The sequence below is a fragment of the Ranitomeya variabilis genome, chromosome 7, assembly GCF_051348905.1.
Source record: "Ranitomeya variabilis isolate aRanVar5 chromosome 7, aRanVar5.hap1, whole genome shotgun sequence".
Lineage (NCBI taxonomy): Eukaryota > Metazoa > Chordata > Amphibia > Anura > Dendrobatidae > Ranitomeya > Ranitomeya variabilis.
Window position 1 is genome coordinate 151,892,502 of NC_135238.1, and position 18,132 is coordinate 151,910,633.

At 44.2% G+C, this 18,132-nt stretch overlaps 2 protein-coding genes across 9 annotated transcripts in view; one reads left to right on the top strand and one right to left on the bottom strand.

Moving 5' to 3' along the window:
* ICA1L (islet cell autoantigen 1 like) overlaps positions 1-2,692 on the top strand; it is an 83,642-nt gene extending 80,950 nt beyond the window's left edge. For 4 of the 7 annotated variants that reach the window (XM_077272069.1, XM_077272067.1, XM_077272070.1 and 1 more), the window contains one exon: positions 1,936-2,692. In XM_077272069.1, coding sequence (XP_077128184.1) covers positions 1,936-2,051 — 116 coding nt within the window. In that variant the 3' untranslated portion in view covers positions 2,052-2,692. The remainder of the gene's footprint in view (positions 1-1,935) is intronic. The other 3 variants (XM_077272071.1, XM_077272072.1, XM_077272073.1) reach the window with 2 other exon arrangements.
* Positions 2,693-13,627: 10,935 nt separating this feature from the next.
* Positions 13,628-18,132, bottom strand: part of FAM117B (family with sequence similarity 117 member B) — a 55,503-nt gene continuing 50,998 nt past the window's right edge. For both annotated transcript variants that reach the window (XM_077272079.1, XM_077272080.1), the window contains one exon: positions 13,628-16,149. In XM_077272079.1, coding sequence (XP_077128194.1) covers positions 15,831-16,149 — 319 coding nt within the window. In that variant the 3' untranslated portion in view covers positions 13,628-15,830. The remainder of the gene's footprint in view (positions 16,150-18,132) is intronic.

Sequence of the window (18,132 nt, forward strand, 5' to 3'; positions counted from 1 at the left end):
CACCACGAAGGCATATATCTTTGTCCACCCTGAGCGGGTGTAGGACGCTGGTGACGTCACTTATCTCCGGACATTATCTCCGGACAAAGCCACGGAAGTTGGCACAAATTGCCGGAAGTAGTATTCTAGGCAATTATATATTAGATTTTTTTTTATATATATATTTTTAAACACTTTTTTTTAAAAAAATGTTGGCATGCTTCAATAGCCTCCATAGGAGGCTAGAAGCATGTACAACTCGATCACCTCTATGTAGCAGAAATGCAGGTGTACTTTGAACGCCGGCCACAGGGTGGCGCTCAAAACAATCAGCCATCAACAACCATAGAGGTCTCAAGGAGACCTCTGGTTGTTATGGCAATGCACCGATGACCCCCGATCATGTGACGGAGGTCAGCGGTGCGAGCAACTCCGGCCGCGCGGCCGGGAGCGCTAGTTAAATGCCGCTGTGAGCGCTTGACGGCGGCATTTAACTAGTTAATGGGCGCAGGCGGATCGCGATTCTGCTCGCGCTCATTGTACGCACATGTCAGCTGTACAAAACAGCTGACATGTCGCGGCTTTGAGGTGGGCTCACCGCCGGAGCCCACCTCAAAGCAGGGGATCTGCCAGCTGACGTACTATTCCGTTAGCTGGCAGAAAGGGGTTAATGCCATTGGGGGAGCGTATGGTTGTAGGATTGAGAGGGATCCTGTGGTGTGTATTCTGGGATTTGTTGAGGAGGTCCAGGTACATAATAAATATAAGGCGGCAATAGCTAGATTACTATATATTGCGCGGAAACTAATTGCCAGATACTGGATAAATGAAGATCCGCCGACGCGACGTTGAGGGAATTTCTCAGACAGTCTGACTCTATTGTAAATATGGAAAAAAACATTTATGTTAAGAGAAAAGGCATAACAACATTTGAGACATTGTGGACACCTTGGGTGGAGAGAAGATGACCCTGAACTTAGGTTACACCATGCATCATTTGCTGCTCTTGTATGTAATGGAGGGGGAGGGGAAGCTTTGTACCTTAAATTTGGTTAAATAAAATTTTATCTGATGTAAAAAATATATATATATTTCATGCAATAAAATGCAAATTAATTATGTAAAACTCATACAATGTGATATTCCGGTTTTTATTTTTAGATTCTGTCTCACAGTTGACGTGTACCTACGATAAAAATTACAGAGCTCTCCATTCTTTGTAGGTGGGAAAATTATCAAAATCGGCAGTGTATCAAATAGTTATTTTCACAACTGTATGTCCCTTATTTTAGGCCCTTTCCTGGTATATGTCCCCCATTCAAAGCATAGAAAAAAACTAAATGATTCTAATTGCCGTTCATCCACTCCACTCACCTCTTTTGAAGGTGTCCGCGGCATCCTCTTCTGAAGCCAGCTGCTGACTTCAGTGTGCAAGTGACGGGAGTGCATGACGTCACTGCCATGCACCCTCAGTCACATGCATGCCAATGTCAGCTGCTAGCCTCTGGCCGGCAGCATGTATTGCAGTGCACGGACCCCTGCTCCACAATACACTTCAGCTGAATGTGCGTCCAAGGACGTATATCCAGTTGAAGTTTGCACTGGTGTCGGTGGGTCCCTCACCGGCGCGAGTGCGACCTCTGTGACCACGATCGTTGGGCCCTTGCTTGGAGCTAAAACTAATTTCCAAAATTACTAACCTAATGCATATATATTAGCGCTTCCAGAGGGCTGCTGTATGCTTTTTTTTTTGTATTGTAACAGGTGAGACTGATGACCAGGGTCGTCTCATCTGTGTCAGTGAGTACAGGACTAATTAAGTTCTGCTGTTTCCAGTTAAATGTTTAACCTTGTCTTACAATGTGCAGAAGTTCCACACAGCACAAGGAGCAAGAAACCAGCGATTGTTTGTCCACTTCCCATTGTTGCAGTTTATTTGTATTGTTTTTCTTACAGACCCAAAGGCAGGAAATTCAGACATGTCGGCATGGTTAAGCATGTTTGCAGATCTTGACCCGCTCGCAAGCCTTGGTGCCACCTGCCACTCAGACAATGAACTTTTCAGTGCGTGACAGGAGACTGGATGAAGCGTGACGTGAAAGGATCGTTGTTGTGGAGCCTTGAACTCTAATATAAAAGAATACTTTTTGAACCCTGCAGATGATTAACAAAATACTTAAAGTGCTTTTAATGACCTTCCCGTCCATTTCCAGCTAATCGGTATTCTAGTGTGATCACTTCTTACAAGAAAGGAGGTATTATTTGACAGGGGGTATTGACATTCATCAAGTATTACTAGACATGAGCGTCACAGAAATGCTTTCACAAAGCAGTCCGCATCATTGTCTGCATTTCTCACTCACCATTGTAGTATTGACATTCGTAATCATCACTTACTTTACATGTGGTAACAAAATGTTTATATGATATTATAGCTAAATGATAAGAATGTAGATGGGAATTTTTGGTAGAGCAAAAAGAAAAATAAAAGAAAAAAAACAGTCTTGAAATTACTGTGTTTCAATGTACATGAATATCCAGCATAGTAAGCGTTGATTTTATAGTTACTATATTTAACAGCATATAATTAATATGGGGCGTAATATCAAAGGCAGAGCAAAAGTATAGTGGTGCAGTTAGCCACGGCAGCCATTCAGATTGCTGCTTTGATTTCATAGTTACATAGTAGGGTTGAAAGAGGACATACAGTTGTGGCCAAAAGTATTGACACCCCTGCAATTCTGTCAGCTAATACTCAGTTTCTTCCTGATAATGATTGCAAACACAAATTCTTTGGTATTATCTTCATTTAATTTGTCTTAAATGAAAAAAACACAAAAAGAATTGTCCTAAAGCCAAATTGGATATAATTCCAAACCAAACATAAAAAAAGGGGGTGGACAAAAGTATTGGCACTGTTCGGAAAATAATGTGATGCTTCTCTAATTTGTGTAATTAACAGCACCTGTAACTTACCTGTGGCACCTAACAGGTGTAAAGGTACCTTCACACGAAACAACATTATAACGATATCGCTAGCAATCCGTGACGTTGCAGCGTCCTCGCTAGCGATATCGTTTCGTTTGACACGCAGCAGCGATCAGGATCCTGCTGTGATGTCGCTGGTCGCTGAATAAAGTCCAGAACTTTATTTGGTCGTCCGATCGCTGTGTATCGTTGTGTTTGAAAGCAAAAGCAACGATACCAGCGATATTTTACACTGGTAACCAGGGTAAACATCGGGTTACTAAGCGCAGGGCCGCGCTTAGTTACCCGATGTTTACCCTGGTTACTAGCGTAAAATGTAAAAAAAACAAACAGCACATACTCACATTGCGTCCCCTGCAGTCTGCTTCCTCCTCTGACTCAGCGCCGCAAAGTGAAAGTGAAAGCAGCACAGCGGTGACGTCACCGCTCTGCTCTCACTGTACGGCGCTCAGTCAGTCAGGAAGTGGACGCAGGGGGACGTGAATGTAAGTATGTGCTGTTTGTTTTTTTTAGATTTTACGCTGGTAACCAGGGTAAACATCGGGTTACTAAGCGCGGCCCTGCGCTTAGTTACCCGATGTTTACCCTGGTTACCAGGGGACCTCGGCATAGTTGATCGCTGGAGAGCGGTCTGTGTGACAGCTCTCCAGCGACCAAACAGCGACGCTGCAGCGATCGACATCGTTGTCGCTATCGCTGCAGCGTCGCTTCGTGTGAAGGTACCTTTAGCAATAACTAAATCACACTTGCAGCCAGTTGACATGGATTAATGTTGACAAGGGGTATAATTTCCAAAATGCAGTCACTTGAGGAAGGATTCTGCTCTACTAGCAATTAGCGGCTCTATATATGGAGTTCGCAAACGGTTCTAGGAAAATCTTCGCTCCAGGAGGCAAATAGCGCTCTGTTTCTCCCGAGTCTCTCCGTATGGCAAAGTAGTACTGTACAGCCACATACTGGGTATTGCCACGTTCAGTAGAAATTGTGGGACAAATTTTTGTGTGAAAAATTGTTTTTTCTTTACTGCCAATGGTATAAAATTCTGTGGCACACCCATGGTGTCAATATGATCACTGCACCCCTAGATGAATTCATTGAGGTGTAGTTTGTAAAATGAGGTCACTTATGTGGGGTTCTGCTGTTCTGGTACCTCATGGGCTCTCCAAGTGGGTCATGGCACCTGCAAACCATAACAGTAAAATCTGGTGCTCCTTGCCTCCTGAGCTTTGCACTGTGCCTGAAAAATATTTCCCTGATTACATGTAGGGTATTGGCGTACTCAGGAAAAAATGGACCTGTTTTTTTTTTAATCCTATGAGCCCTTAGAAAAATGAAAAACAACAATTTAATGGAAGAAATGTAATTTATTCTTTCTTCACTACTCAATGGTATAAAATTCTGTGAGGCACACGTGGTGTCAATATAATCACTACACCCCCTAGATGAATTTACTGGGAGTGTAGTTTGTAAAATGAGTTCACTTTTAGGGGGGGTTCTGTTGTTCTTGCACCTCAGGGGCTCTGGCAATTTGACATGGCACCCTCAAACCATTCCAGAGAAATCTGAACTCAAATATGGCGCCTCTTCCCTTCCTAGCTTTGCACTGTGCCTCAAACGTAGTATTCCCCGACCTATGGGGGATTGGCGTACTCAGGATAAATTGCACAACAAATTGTATGGTGCCATTTCTCCTGCTACCCTTATGAAAATGCAAAATCTGGGACTAAAATTTTTTGTGGGGAAAATGGGATTTTATTATTTTCACAGCTCAACATTATAAACCTCTTGTTCAGCACCTGTGAGTCAAGGTGCATACCATGCATCTAAATACATTCCTTGAGGGGGTCTAGTTTCCAAAATGGGGTCACTTGTTGGGGGTTTCCACTGTTTAAGGCTAGTTTCACACTAGCGTCCGGCAGGTCTGCGGATGAAATCCTCCTTCCTCCGTTAAGCCTCTCCCGCTGCTGTATCTCTTCCTTAAGCTCCACCTATGTCTGCATGCGTCCTGCGTACCCCATCTTTAACATTGGGTACGCAGGCCATGCAGATGCCTCCGAAAGCGTCGTTTTGACCCTGTGCCGACCGCAACAAAATGCAACATGTTGCGTTCGACGCAGGTCAGCGCAGCGTCAAGATAATGCATGGGAAGCAGCCCCATGGCCTACAGACGTAGGCGGAGCTGAAGGAAGGAGTGGCAGTGGGTGGGGCTTAACAGGAAGGAGGATTTCATCTGCAGCCCTGCCGAACGCTAGTGGGAAGTGGAACTAGCCTAAGCGAATCAGGGGCTCTCCAAATGGTACATGACGTCCACTAATGATTCCAGGAAATTTTACATTCAAAAAGTCAAATGATGCTTCTTCCCTTCAGAGCCCTGCTGTGTGCCCAAACAGTAGTTTTCTCCCTCATTTGGGGTATTGGCGTACTCAGGAGAAATTGCACTACAAATTGTATGGTGCAATTTCTCGTTACCCTTATGAAAATGTAACATTTGGAAATAAAAACATTTTTGTGGGAAAATGGGATTTTATTATTTTCACGGCTCAACGTTATAAACTTCTGTGAAGCACCAAGGGGCTCACCACACATCTAAATCCATTCCTTGAGCGGTCTAATTTCCAAAATGGGGTCACTTGTGGGATGTTTCCACTGTGTAGGCACATCAGTGGCTCTCCAAACGGGAGAGGATATCTGCTAATGATTCCAGGAAATTTTACTTTCAAAAAGTCAAATGACGCTCCTTCCCTTCCGAGCCCTGCTGTGCACCCAAACAGTAGTTTACTCCCTCATATGGGCTATTGGCGTTTTCAGAAGAAACTCAACTACAAATTATATGGTGCAAAATGCAACATTTGGGGCCAAAAATATATTTTTGGGGAAAATGTGATTTTTTTTTTTATTTTCATGGCTCAACGTTATAAACTTCTGTGAAGCACCTGAGGATTCCATGTGCTCACCACACATCTAAATCAGTTCCCTAAAAGGGTCTTGTTTCCAAAATGGTGTCACTTATGGGGGATTTTAACTGTTTAGGCACATCAGAGGCTCTCCAAACGTGACATAGCGTCCACCAACTGGTTCAGCAAATTTTGCATTCAAAAAGTCAAATGGCGCTCCTTCCCTTCCAAGCTCTGCCGTGCGCCCAAACAGTGGTTTTCTCCCTCATATGGGGTATCGGCATGCTCAGGAGACATTACACAACTAATTTTGAGGTCCATTTTTTTCTGTTACCCTTGTCAAAATAAAAAAAATTGGACCTGAAGTAAAAAAGAAGTGTGAAAAAAAAAGTTAAATGTTCTTTTTTTTTTCCACATTCTAAAAATTCCTGTGAAGCACGTGAAGGGTTAATAAACCTCTTTAATGTGATTTTGCGCACCTTGAGTAGTGCAGTTTTTAGAATGGTGTCACTTTTGGGTATTTTCTGTCATATAAACCCCTCCAAGTGACTTTAAATGTGATGCAGTCCCTAAAAAAATGGTTTTGTAAATGTTATTGGCAAAATGAAAAATCACTGGTTAACCCCTTAAGCCCCGAGGGTGGTTTGCACGTTAATGACCGGGCCAATTTTTACAATTCTGACCACGGTCCCTTTATGAGGTTATAACTCTGGAACGCTTCAACGGATCTTGGCAATTCTGACATTGTTTTCTCGTGACATATTGTACTTCATGATAGTGGTAAAATTTATTTGATATAACTTGAGTTTATTTGTGAAAAAAATGGAAATTTGGCGAAAATTTAGAAAATTTCGCAATTTTTATGCCCTTAAATCACAGAGATATGTCACGCAAAATACTTAAGTAACATTTCCCACATGTCTACTTTACATCAGCACAATTTTGGAACCAAAATTTTTTTTTGTTAGGGAGTTAAGGGTTAAAAGTTGACCAGCAATTTCTCATTTTTACAACACCATTTTTTTTTTAGGGACCACATCTCATTTGAAGTCATTTTGAGGGGTCTATATGATAGAAAATACCCAAGTGTGACACCATTCTAAAAACTGCACCCCTCAAGGTGCTCAAAACCACATTCAAGAAGTTTATTAACCCTTCAGGTGTTTCAGAGGAATTTTTGGAACGTTTAAATAAAATGAACATTTTACTTTTTTTCACACAAAATTTATTTCAGCTACAATTTGTCTTATTTTACCAAGGGTAACAGGAGAAAATGGACCCCAAAAGTTGTTATGCAATTCGTCCTGAGTACGCCGATACCCCATATGTGGGTGTAAACCATTGTTTGGGCGCATGGCAGAGCTCGGAAGGGAAGGAGCGCCATTTGACTTTTCAATGCAAAATTGACTGGAATTGAGATGGGACGCCATGTTGCGTTTGGAGAGCCCCTGATGTGCCTAAACATTAAAACCCCCCACAAGTGACACCATTTTGGAAAGTAGGCCCCTTAAGGAACTTATCTAGATGTGTGGTGAGCCCTTTGACCCAACAAGTGCTTCACAAAAGTTTATAATGCAGAGCCGTAAAAATAAAAAATCATATGTTTTCACAAAAATGATCTTTTCGCCCCCAATATTTTATTTTCCCAAGGGTAAGAGAAGAAATTGGACCCCAAAAGTTGTTGTGCAATTTGTCCTGAGTACGCTGATACCCCATACGTGGGGGTAAAAGACTGTTTGGGCGCATGGCAGAGCTCGGAAGGGAAGGAGCGCCGTTTGACTTTTCAATGCAAAATTGACTGGAATTGAGATGGGACACCATGTCGCGTTTGGAGAGCCCCTGATGTGCCTAAACATTAAAAAAACCCACAAGTGACACCATTTTGGAATGTAAACCCCCTAAGGAACTTATCTAGATGTGTTTTGAGAGCGATTTTTCCGGTACCGGAATTATCTGGACGTGTGAGACTGGCCTAAGGGGGTGATGAAGGGGGGTTTGATTTACTTTTATGGCGTTTTTTATATCGGATTTTTATGATTGGCAGCTGTCACACACTAAAAGACGCTTTTTATACCAAAAAAGTTTTTGCGTCTCCACATTTTGAGACCTATATTTTTTCCATATTTTAGGTCCACAGAGTCATGTGGGGTCTTGTTTTTTGAGGGACAAGTTGACGTTTTTATTGGTAACATTTTCGGGCACATGACATTTTTTCATCGATTTTTATTCCGATTTTTGTGAGGCAGAATGACCAGCTATTAATGAATTTCTTTTGGGGGAGGCGTTTATACCATTCCACTTTTGGTAAAATTGATAAAGCAGTTTTATTCATCGGGTCAGTACGATTACAGCGATACCTCATTTATATCATTTTTTTGTGTTTTGGCGCTTTTATACGATAAAAGATATTTTATAGAAAAAATAATTATTTTGGCATCGCTTTATTCTGAGGACTATAACTTTTTTATTTTTTTGCTTATGATGCTGAATGGCAGTTTGTTTTTTGCGGGACAAGATGACGTTTTCAGCGGTACCATGTTTATTTATATCCATCTTTTTGATCGCGTGTTATTCCACTTTTTGTTCAGCGGTATGATAATAAAGCGTTTTTTGGCTCTCTTTTCTTACGGTGTACACTGAAGGTTAACTAGTGGAACAGTTTTATAGGTTGGATCGTTACGGACGCGGCGATACTAAATATGTGTACTTTTATTGTTTTTTTTTATTTAAAGAAATGTATTTATGGGAATAATATTTTTTTTTCTTTATTTAGGAATTTATTTTGTAATTTTTTTTATTTTTTTTTTACACGTGGAATTTTTTTTTTTACTTTTTTACTTTGTCCCAGGGGGCAACATTACAGATCGCTGATCTGACAGTTTGCACAGCACTCTGTCAAATCAGCGATCTGACTGACAGCGCTGCAGGCTTACCAGCACCTGCTGTGGACCCAGATGTACTCCCTGCAGTACCCGGATGCAGCCCCGCGGCCATTTTGGATCCGGGGACTGCAGGGAGGAGACGCTCGGTACCAGGTGAGTACATCGCCTCGTACCGATCGTCTCAGGGAAGCACGCAGGGAGCCCCCTCCCTGCGTGATGCTTCCCTGTACCGCCGGTACACTGCGATCATGTTTGATCGCAGTGTGCCGGGGGTTAATGTGCCGGGGGCGGTCCGTGACCGCTCCTGGCACATAGTGCCGGATGTCAGCTGTGATAGTCAGCTGACACCCGGCCGCGATCGGCCGCGCTCCCCCCATATGACGTACTACCCGTCACTGGCAATTAAGTCCCAGGTCACCTTGACGGGATAGTACGTCATATGGGATTAAGGGATTAACTTAACTTCCTAACAAAAAAAAAATTGTGCTGTAAACATGTGAGAAATGTTATTAACTAATTTGTGTGACATCTCTGATTTAAGGGCATGAAAATTCAAAATTTTAAAATTGCGCAATTTTTGCCAAGTTTCCGTTTTTGCAAATAAACGCATCCACCAGCCATTGGACCAGAAGGAAAGATTTCCCCTGGGTGAGGGACGACCGCAAGGCCAACAACCTGAGCGCCTGCTTGACCTGCGGGGACAAGCGGCACAGCTGGTCGAGAGAGAACAGGTTCATGTGCCAGGCTGCTAGAAAAGTATTTCCTAAAAAGGAAATCTACTGAGCTGGGACAGGGGAAGATTTGTCTAAGTTTATCAGCCAACCCAAGGGAGTGTGACCAAAGTGATACGGACACGCTCCGCGCATGCTTGGAAAGACGGGCCCTTGACTAGAAGGTCGTCTAGGTATGGCAAAACGACCACACCCTGAGAGTGCAGAATGGACATGACGGCCGCCATAAACACTCTGGGAGCGATGGCGAAGCCGAAGGGCAAAGCTGTAAACTGGAAATGTTCCTCACGGACTGCAAAATGCAGGAATCTTTGGTGAGGGGGAAAACTCGGGATATGCAGGTAAGCATCCCAAATGTCAATGGATGCTAGGAACTCCCCCTTCTCCATCGAAGTGATGAGAGAACGGAGGGATTCCATCCTGAAGTGCCGGACCTTGATAAACTTGTTTAGGAGCTTCAGGTCCAGAATGGGCCACACAGTCCCATCCTTCTTCGGAACCACGAATATGTTTGAGTAGAACCCCTCAAACCTCTTGTTTTCTGGGACCGGAATAATGACTCAGTTTTGTCGTAGCGAACCGATGGCTCGGTAGAAGGACTGTGCCTGCGCCTCTATTTTGGGGGGAAGAGAGGGAAAAAACCGTGCTTGAGGGAAGGAAAAAAATTCTATTTTGTAACCGGAAGACACTAGGTCCCTGACCCATTCGTCATGAATGACTGAGAGCCAGGTATGGCGAAATAGGAGTAGATGGCTGCCTACTCTGCTGGAGTCGACCGGGTAATGCTGCAAGTCATTGAGCGCCAAGAATCTATGGGACCTCGCTCCCTTAGATCTGGATTGTTTGGGACGGATCTTCCACGACTGATTGGACTTATATGAAACCTGGGGGGTCCCGTCTCCGAGCCTGAAGAGGTAGCTGTATTGGACCAAATGGGATTGCTGTGAAAGGAACGGAAACGCGTCTGCTGATGCTGACTAAATGGTCGTCTAGTCCTCTGCTGGGGGAGGAATTTACTTTTTCCTCCTGTGGCGTCTGAGATAATCTGATCCAGCTTCTTTCCAAATAAACAACTGCTCTGGTAAGGCAGAGACGTGAGGGATTTTTTTTTTTAGAGGCAGAGTCCGCTCGCCATTCTCTGAGCCACAGTGCTCATTGGGGCCGTGGGATCGTTAATGGAAGAACCATCTGGCAAGGATAGGAGGGTTTTGGTAGACAGGAGTGATTCAACTGGAGGAGATTCAGCCCATTCCTTCCACAGATCTGATGAAAATGGATATCTTGCTTAAAGCGGCTTCTAACCTACAAAGAGTTTTGTCTGGTCACTCCCTATGCCACTGAACTATGTCCTGAAATTCGGGCTGTTGGAAAGACCCTATGAGAGCGTTTGGTCCTCTTGAAGGACACCGCGTGATCCGGGATGGAATTAGAGTCCTCGTCAATCTTCAAAGTCTGGTTGACGGCCTCAATGAGACTATCCACCGTCGCCTGATAATCCGGAGAATCTAGAACAAGCGGCATATCGGTATTGGACTCATAGAGTCCTGGTTATTACGAACCGCAGGTGAGGGGGAGCGGGAAACAGAGCTCATAGCTCATAGATGCAGAGGCGCGAGAGGGCCCGGGAGACATGCTATGGATCCGTTTCTGAGATGGCTGTGGAGTTTTTGACTGAGAACTGCCCTTTCTGGCCGACAGTTCCCGTGTGGTCGAGAAACCTTCTAAGGCAAATGCCCCGACCCGTGGCAGGATCTTGAAGGGACTCAATTGCTTTAGTCAGAGAAGCCATGGACTGCGACAGTGACAATGCCCACTCAGTGGGACTAGGTACACAGAGTTCGGTGGCGGCAGAGGGCTCCTAGGCACACTTGGGATCACAGGCCTTGCAGAGTGGCATACTCTGTCCCCGTGGTAACACAGACTGGCTGGCAGGTGGTACAAGAGAGGAAAAACTCTGTTTTGTTAGCCTTTTTGGATGTCTTAGAGTGACATGGTGTACCCCAGAATGTCCCTGATCCTTCTGATATGCTACAATAGGGAGGATAGTGTGTTGTAAGGCCCAGTGACTATTGCAGAGAAAGGCTAATGAGTTGTATAAAGCACAGCCCAGAGATCTTACCCCGGTCCTGTGGCCCTGAGTGAGCGGTCCTCCTGGTGAAGTACAGGCAGGCTGTACGAGTAGGGAGCCGGCCTGTTGAGTCTGCTGTGTCTGGAATTGCAGAGGGACCGTGGGGAGTGCCGTGTGTGACCATGTGTGGATATGCGGCAGGCGAGGAAAGATGGCCGCCGAGAATTGCACGGGGAAGTCTCGCAGTGTGCGAGACACGCCAAGAGGGCGGAGCTGGCACCACGACATCATAAAATGGGCGACGCTCCGCCACGATGTCATAGAAAGGGGTGGAGCTTCAAGTTGCGGCCTAAAATAGGCCCAAGTCAGGGCCTAAATTTTGTACGCTGGCCGGAACGCGCCCAGGGGAGGCCATGGGTGATAGCGCTTAAAGCGCTGTTGCAGAAGCCCTCCACCAGTGCCGATGCAAATGCCGTACCGAGTCCCGGGCCCACACTTAACTACCAGTATGGAAACCGCCACAGCACAGGACCCGGACTGTGAAAGCGATCCTGCCATACAGGTCAGCTGCAGCTTGGACGGTGCAGGGACACCTCTATCCACCATCCCTTTGACAGAGGAGGAGAGGGACCATCCGCCTTCCATCGCCGCTGTTCAGTCAGTAGCGATGCAGTGGAGGCCGCATGGACGCCATAAGTGCCTCTGGGCATTCAAGGAGTTAACTCCCCGAGGATGGGTCAGGGCTGTTGGTCTGGGCTGGTTTACGTGAAGCGGAAAGGGCCTGGATGCAGGGGGGGGGGGGGGGGGAACATGGAGGAGACACTCCATGTTCCCATCTGTTCTAGGTGTGGGGAGAGCGGTGCCCTGAAGGGACCCGTCGCACCTAAAAAAACCTCAGGTATGCCGTAGAAAACGATGCAAGGGGGGTACGTGGAGGCGACACTCCATGTTCCCGCCTGTTGTAAGTTTGGGGAGAGCGGAGCCCTTAAGGGATCCGTCGCCCCCTGTAATCCTTTGAAGATGTTGAAGAAAAATAAAATAAGAAAGCTATAGATGTGGTCTGAAGATCCGAACACATGTGCCTCCTACTGTCACTAAGCTTGAACTGGTTTGGCTGCCAGTGTTTGTGGTGTATACAGCAGATGAGGAGCTTATCTTTTTGTGTCTACTTAGTGTCAGCCTCCTAGTGGCAGCAGCATAACACCCATGGTCCTGTGTCCCCCAATGAGGCGAAGGAGAAAAATTCTTAAAAATCACTGGGATATGTTGAAGCACTCCATAGACACGTCATGTTTTGTTTTTTGTTTTTTTTTAAAAAGGTGCTGATCACAAAAGCCAAAATTCGCTCAATGCTTACGGGGTTAAAGAAATGGTCTCATGAAAGACATTTATGGCATATCCACAGTATACTATCCCCTCACAGTCCCTGAAAGTATTATGTTCCCCCTTTCCCCACACACACACGTACGTATGTCCCCACAGTTCCATCACACAGTAGTATAACCCCCCATACAAATATGATGTCCACGCAGCCCCTCACACAGTAAGATGTCACTTCTGCCCACAGTGTTATGTCCCCACAGCCCATCAACACAATATGATGTCCCACACAGTATTATGTCCCCCTAGCACCTCACCACAGCATGTCATCACCCACATTGTATTATGTCTCCACAGCCCCTCACAGTATGATGGGCCCTTATCCAAGTACTGACTGATAGAACTACTCACCTTACGCTGTTCCCTCTGATATTCTGCTCAGCTCTGTACACCAGATCACACCTGCTGTGAAACTCTGCACAGCAGGCTCAATCGTGTGACTTCATAGCACCTGGTTAGCAGAGACTCATTCGCACAGAGTGAATGATGGAACAGTCAAGTGTGGCAGAATTCTGAGGATGCAGATAACAGTAAAATTAAGACGGTGAGTTAGGTGATACGCCACTGTGTCCAGCCCTTTGGTTGTCCTGGTCTGCGGGCCCGATAGGAACTTCCTTATGGCCAGATGTGGCCTGCAAGTCACACTTTGCTAGGGCTACCTTAAAAAGCTAAATGCAATTAAATACAAAATAAAGAGATGCGGCACACTTTCAAGTAGAGTTTTATTAACTTAAGTCCAATAGTCACATTTCACCATGTTTGATACATAGTGACTTACACACAAACTGCTCATTCCATTCTTGGGCTACAGTGTAAAAAGATTTTTTTTTCTTTAAAACTGATGCTTTAAAGGCTGGTGCAGTTCATTCACTCTTGAAACAAGAGTTATTGCTATAAAATAAATGTAAAAGGGATTTGTTTAAAACAAAAATCACAAAATATAATAATGCATACAAGTTTCCTGATATCCCTCTTATCCGAGGGAAGTTCGAACCAAAAGTCGTTGCCATATTTGTGTAAACAGCATTAGCCTGATGTAGGTCTGACATGCAGGCCGATCCTTATCCTGCAAGTTAGGCACAGGAGTTAAAGTTTTAACAACTTTATGACAATCTTTGGGATTGCATCAACAGATATCAGCCAAACAATTGCACACACTGGCAGCAGATTCTACATGTACAGGTCATCTGAAAGCCTTGGCCTTCTACTGGATTCTAACACTGTATACATCATGTTGGCCTCTGGCGTTCTTAACAGAAGGCAATGTTAACTTGTGTTGAATGAGACAAAAAAAAAAAAACAGTAAGGAGATACTTGTCTTCTACACCATATCATGTCTTATTACTGGTGGTTTCCCCAATGGTTTCTAGAACTGCCTATAGGGAACTTGTCAGCAAATTTTAGGCTTCCCAAAGTGGCAGCAAGAAATCCAGACCGGCTCTCGTCACAAGAAGGTCTTAGAAAAAATGCATAGCTTGTAAAACAAGCACGGCAAGAGGAGTCATGTCCACCAAATGTCTCACCTGGCTTCTCTCGGCCTGGTTTGGCTTCATAGATAGGACACTCCCTATTTGCATATAGTAAGAATCCAGGCAAAGTCAGAGAGCCGACCCCCTGAATCAATGGGCCCGGACTGTCTATTTCCAAGCTTTTCTGGATTTTATGCTGAACAATTTTCTAAAGAGGGAACAGACAATGTAGCAGAACCAAAGCAAACAAGGTTTTCCACATTTGATAGCAGTGCTGCTTGGAAATGTGAACGTACCTAAAGAAAGGGAGTGAAAAGACCGGCAATACAGGGAAGCCCCCCATGTCATCCACATCATATACAACACTGGTGGCCAGTTCCCTCTACAGCAAAGAACGAGCTTAATACTAATGAACATGTGCTCAGATAGCTGAAAAGGTCAATCTGAAGAGGTTCTCAGGCAGCTGTCTAAGAGGGAATGCCAGGATACATAGTACAGGCTTAGCTGAGGTGTCTGTATTAGAACCAATGCTTCCCGGCATATAAAATTACCTGTAAACTATTCAACATCATATTTGAATAAAAGGCGCCTTTATATGGTTAAAATAAAATATAAAATAAAACAAAACAAATATACATATGTAAATCAGTGTATGAATCTAGGTTTCCAACCAGAATACACCGATAATGCAGCAGCCACATACAATGCCATATACCACAAATACTAATCATCTATTGTCGTCTTTGTCTTTTATATACACGTTACCATTCCTAATCAGGGGGCACGGAGCCCACTGAACTGTTTTACCATGTTTGGTCCCCACAGCTGGAAAACAGCTGAAACTCATAGGAAATACTACAACCAATGAAAACAATGTTTCCTCACTTTCTTAACATATTCAGAATTTATGCCCATGCATGATAGAAAAAAATATGATTTGACACCACCTTCACTATGGTTACATCATGATACATTCCTCTTCCCCTACCGTGTGGGATAATGACAGCCAACCAGTCATGTCAGCCATACACTTCACAAAGTGCAGCTCTGCAACAACTGGATAGCTGAAGTCTGTCCCTCCCTGGACCTTTAGCCATGGCGGCATTATCACAAGGGTTAAATAAAAGTCCAATAATTGATTTATAACAGCAATTGGCCATATCGTGGGAATACAGACACAGTATTCCTTACTAGTTACCCATTTACAACCACAGCAGCAGTTACTTAAATACAGAAGAAAACATGTAGTAATGAGCTAAAACTGAAAGCCCTCTCTAGTATCAGACAAGGAGCAGATCAATTACCGATTTCAATACCAACAATGGTAAGGCATGCTGTCCATCTTACAGCAGAATAATAATATGGCCAGCTTATGACAATACTGCATCTAGAGTCTCTATAATAAGTGCAGATCTCCAGGAGAGCGTTCACACCGGCCCCTAATCCTCCTCTTCATCAATCTGGCCGGTAGGGTGCAGCAGAGACATGGGAGAGGCAAGAGTATTAGTACCACGAGAATTACGTTCTTGTTCTATATTTGAGGATATAGAGGCCATGCTAAAATTCTGAACTAATGCAGGAGGGATACCAGAAGGAACAGTCAGGGTGTGGCTGGAGCCTTTAAAAGCAATTTCCTGATTTGGCAGAAGAGGCTTGAGTATGCTGACAAGGCAGAAGGCAGATCCACTCTTTGGGATAAAGTTCACTTTGTTCTTGTCGGGGCAATAGAAAGGAGGAATTTCGTGTAACGGCTTTGGCCTGCAAAAAACATGTGCAGATGTTACATTCAGTCTGAATATAATGCATACAGCATGCACACCCTTTTTATTTTTTTCAACATGTAATGTTATAAATCTGGAAATCTCCTTTTTTCCCATTCCAAGTGATCAGATTTATTGAACAGGATTAATCAACGGGAAATGTGTTTCAGATATTACTTTGGCCCGGTTCCTACACAGACTACTGCTGTTTAAAACTCATCCACTAAAAGCCTAAAGCAGCTCATACAAAGTCAACAGTGTAATGCACAGGAGCAGCTAGCTAGACGTGGAGATCACCAGCTACTGGTTACCTTTCTGTCAGACATTAGTGTTGGATTAATCTGAATGTGCGTTTTTTTTTTATAAGTTATTATATGTCATGCCAGATAATTATTTGCAATATCCCAAAGCTTACATGCTGAAGATGCCCCACAGTCCACTTTTACGGTAGCTTACCGGGATTAATTAGAAGTAAAGCTGGTGGTGGCAGCAGGAGATACTACAGGCCCAGGGCTAAGAGTAGGGGGTGTTTGGCGGTGGCGGGCTCCGGGATTTCAGAAAATGTTAAGAGTTCCGAACTTCCCATTCTTTTCACTGCGGTAGACTTCCTCCGGCGGCCATTTTCCCAAAGTCCTCTGCAGTTAAAAGGATGGAAAGAGAGGGGACTTCCAACATTTTCTGAAAGCCCAGAATCCACCACACCGCTGAACACCCTCCTCCCACTCATGCCATTTCTGGTGCAAGCAAATACCTTCATAGGTCACATGCTTAGTAAAAAAGAAGTCCACCTGTGTGCAATTTAAGTGTCACATGTCTGTCAGTATATACACACTTTTTCTAAAAGATCACAGAGGCAAGAGGTACCACTAACCAAACACAATGAAGACCAAGGAGATCTCCAAACAAAACAAAGTTGTTGGGAAGTCCAAGTCAGAGGTGGGTCATAAAAAAATATCTCAATCTCTGATGATCTCCTGGAGCGCCATCAAATCCATTATCACCAAATGGAAAGAACATGGTACCACAACAAACCTGCCAACAGAGGGCCTGCTACCAAAACTCTAAGCCAGGTCAAGGAGGGCATTAATCAGAGTGGAATCACAAAGACCAAAGGTAACCCTGAAGGGGTTCCCAAGCAGAGACTGGAGTATCTGTCCATACGACCACAATAAGCCATACACTTCATAGAGGTGGCCTTTATGGAAGAGTGGACAGAAAAAAAAGCCTTTACTTACACACAAAAATTTTAACACTCATTTTGAGTTTGCCAAAAGCCATGTGGAGACTTCCCAAAAGTATAGAGGAAGGTGAGGTGGTAAGATAAGACCAAAATTGAACATTTTGGCTACCAAGGTAAACGCTATGTCTGGCGCCAAACCAACACCACTCATCACGCCAAGAACACCATCCCCACCCACAGTGAAATATGGTGGTGACAGCATCATGCTAAGGGGATGTTTTCATTAAGCAGAGACAGGGAAAATGGTCCATGTCAAGGGAAAAATGTATGGTGCAAAACACAGGTATAGTCTTGAGAAAAACCTGTTTCAGTCTGTCAGTGATTTGAAACGGAGACGGAGGTTCATCTTCCAACAAGACAATAACCTAAAGCATACTGCTAATGCAATACTCAAGTGGTTTAAGGGGAAACCTTTAAATGTTTAAGCCCAGACCTTAATCCAATTGAAAATCTGTGGTCAGACTTGAAGATTGCTTTTCACCAGAGAAAACAATCTAACTTGAAGGAGGTGGAGCAGTTTTGTCTTGAGGAACAGGCAAAAATCCCAGTGCAAACATGTGGAATGTTCAGACACTTATTTAAAGTGACTTGCAGCTGTAATTGCTGCAAAAGGCACGTCTACAAAGTACCGACTTTAGGTGGGTAAATAGTTATGCACACTGAAGTTTTCATAACTACGTCATTTCGCCGTATTGGCTTCCTCAACAGGGGGCATGTCCAATATGGCGAAACGGCGCTGTC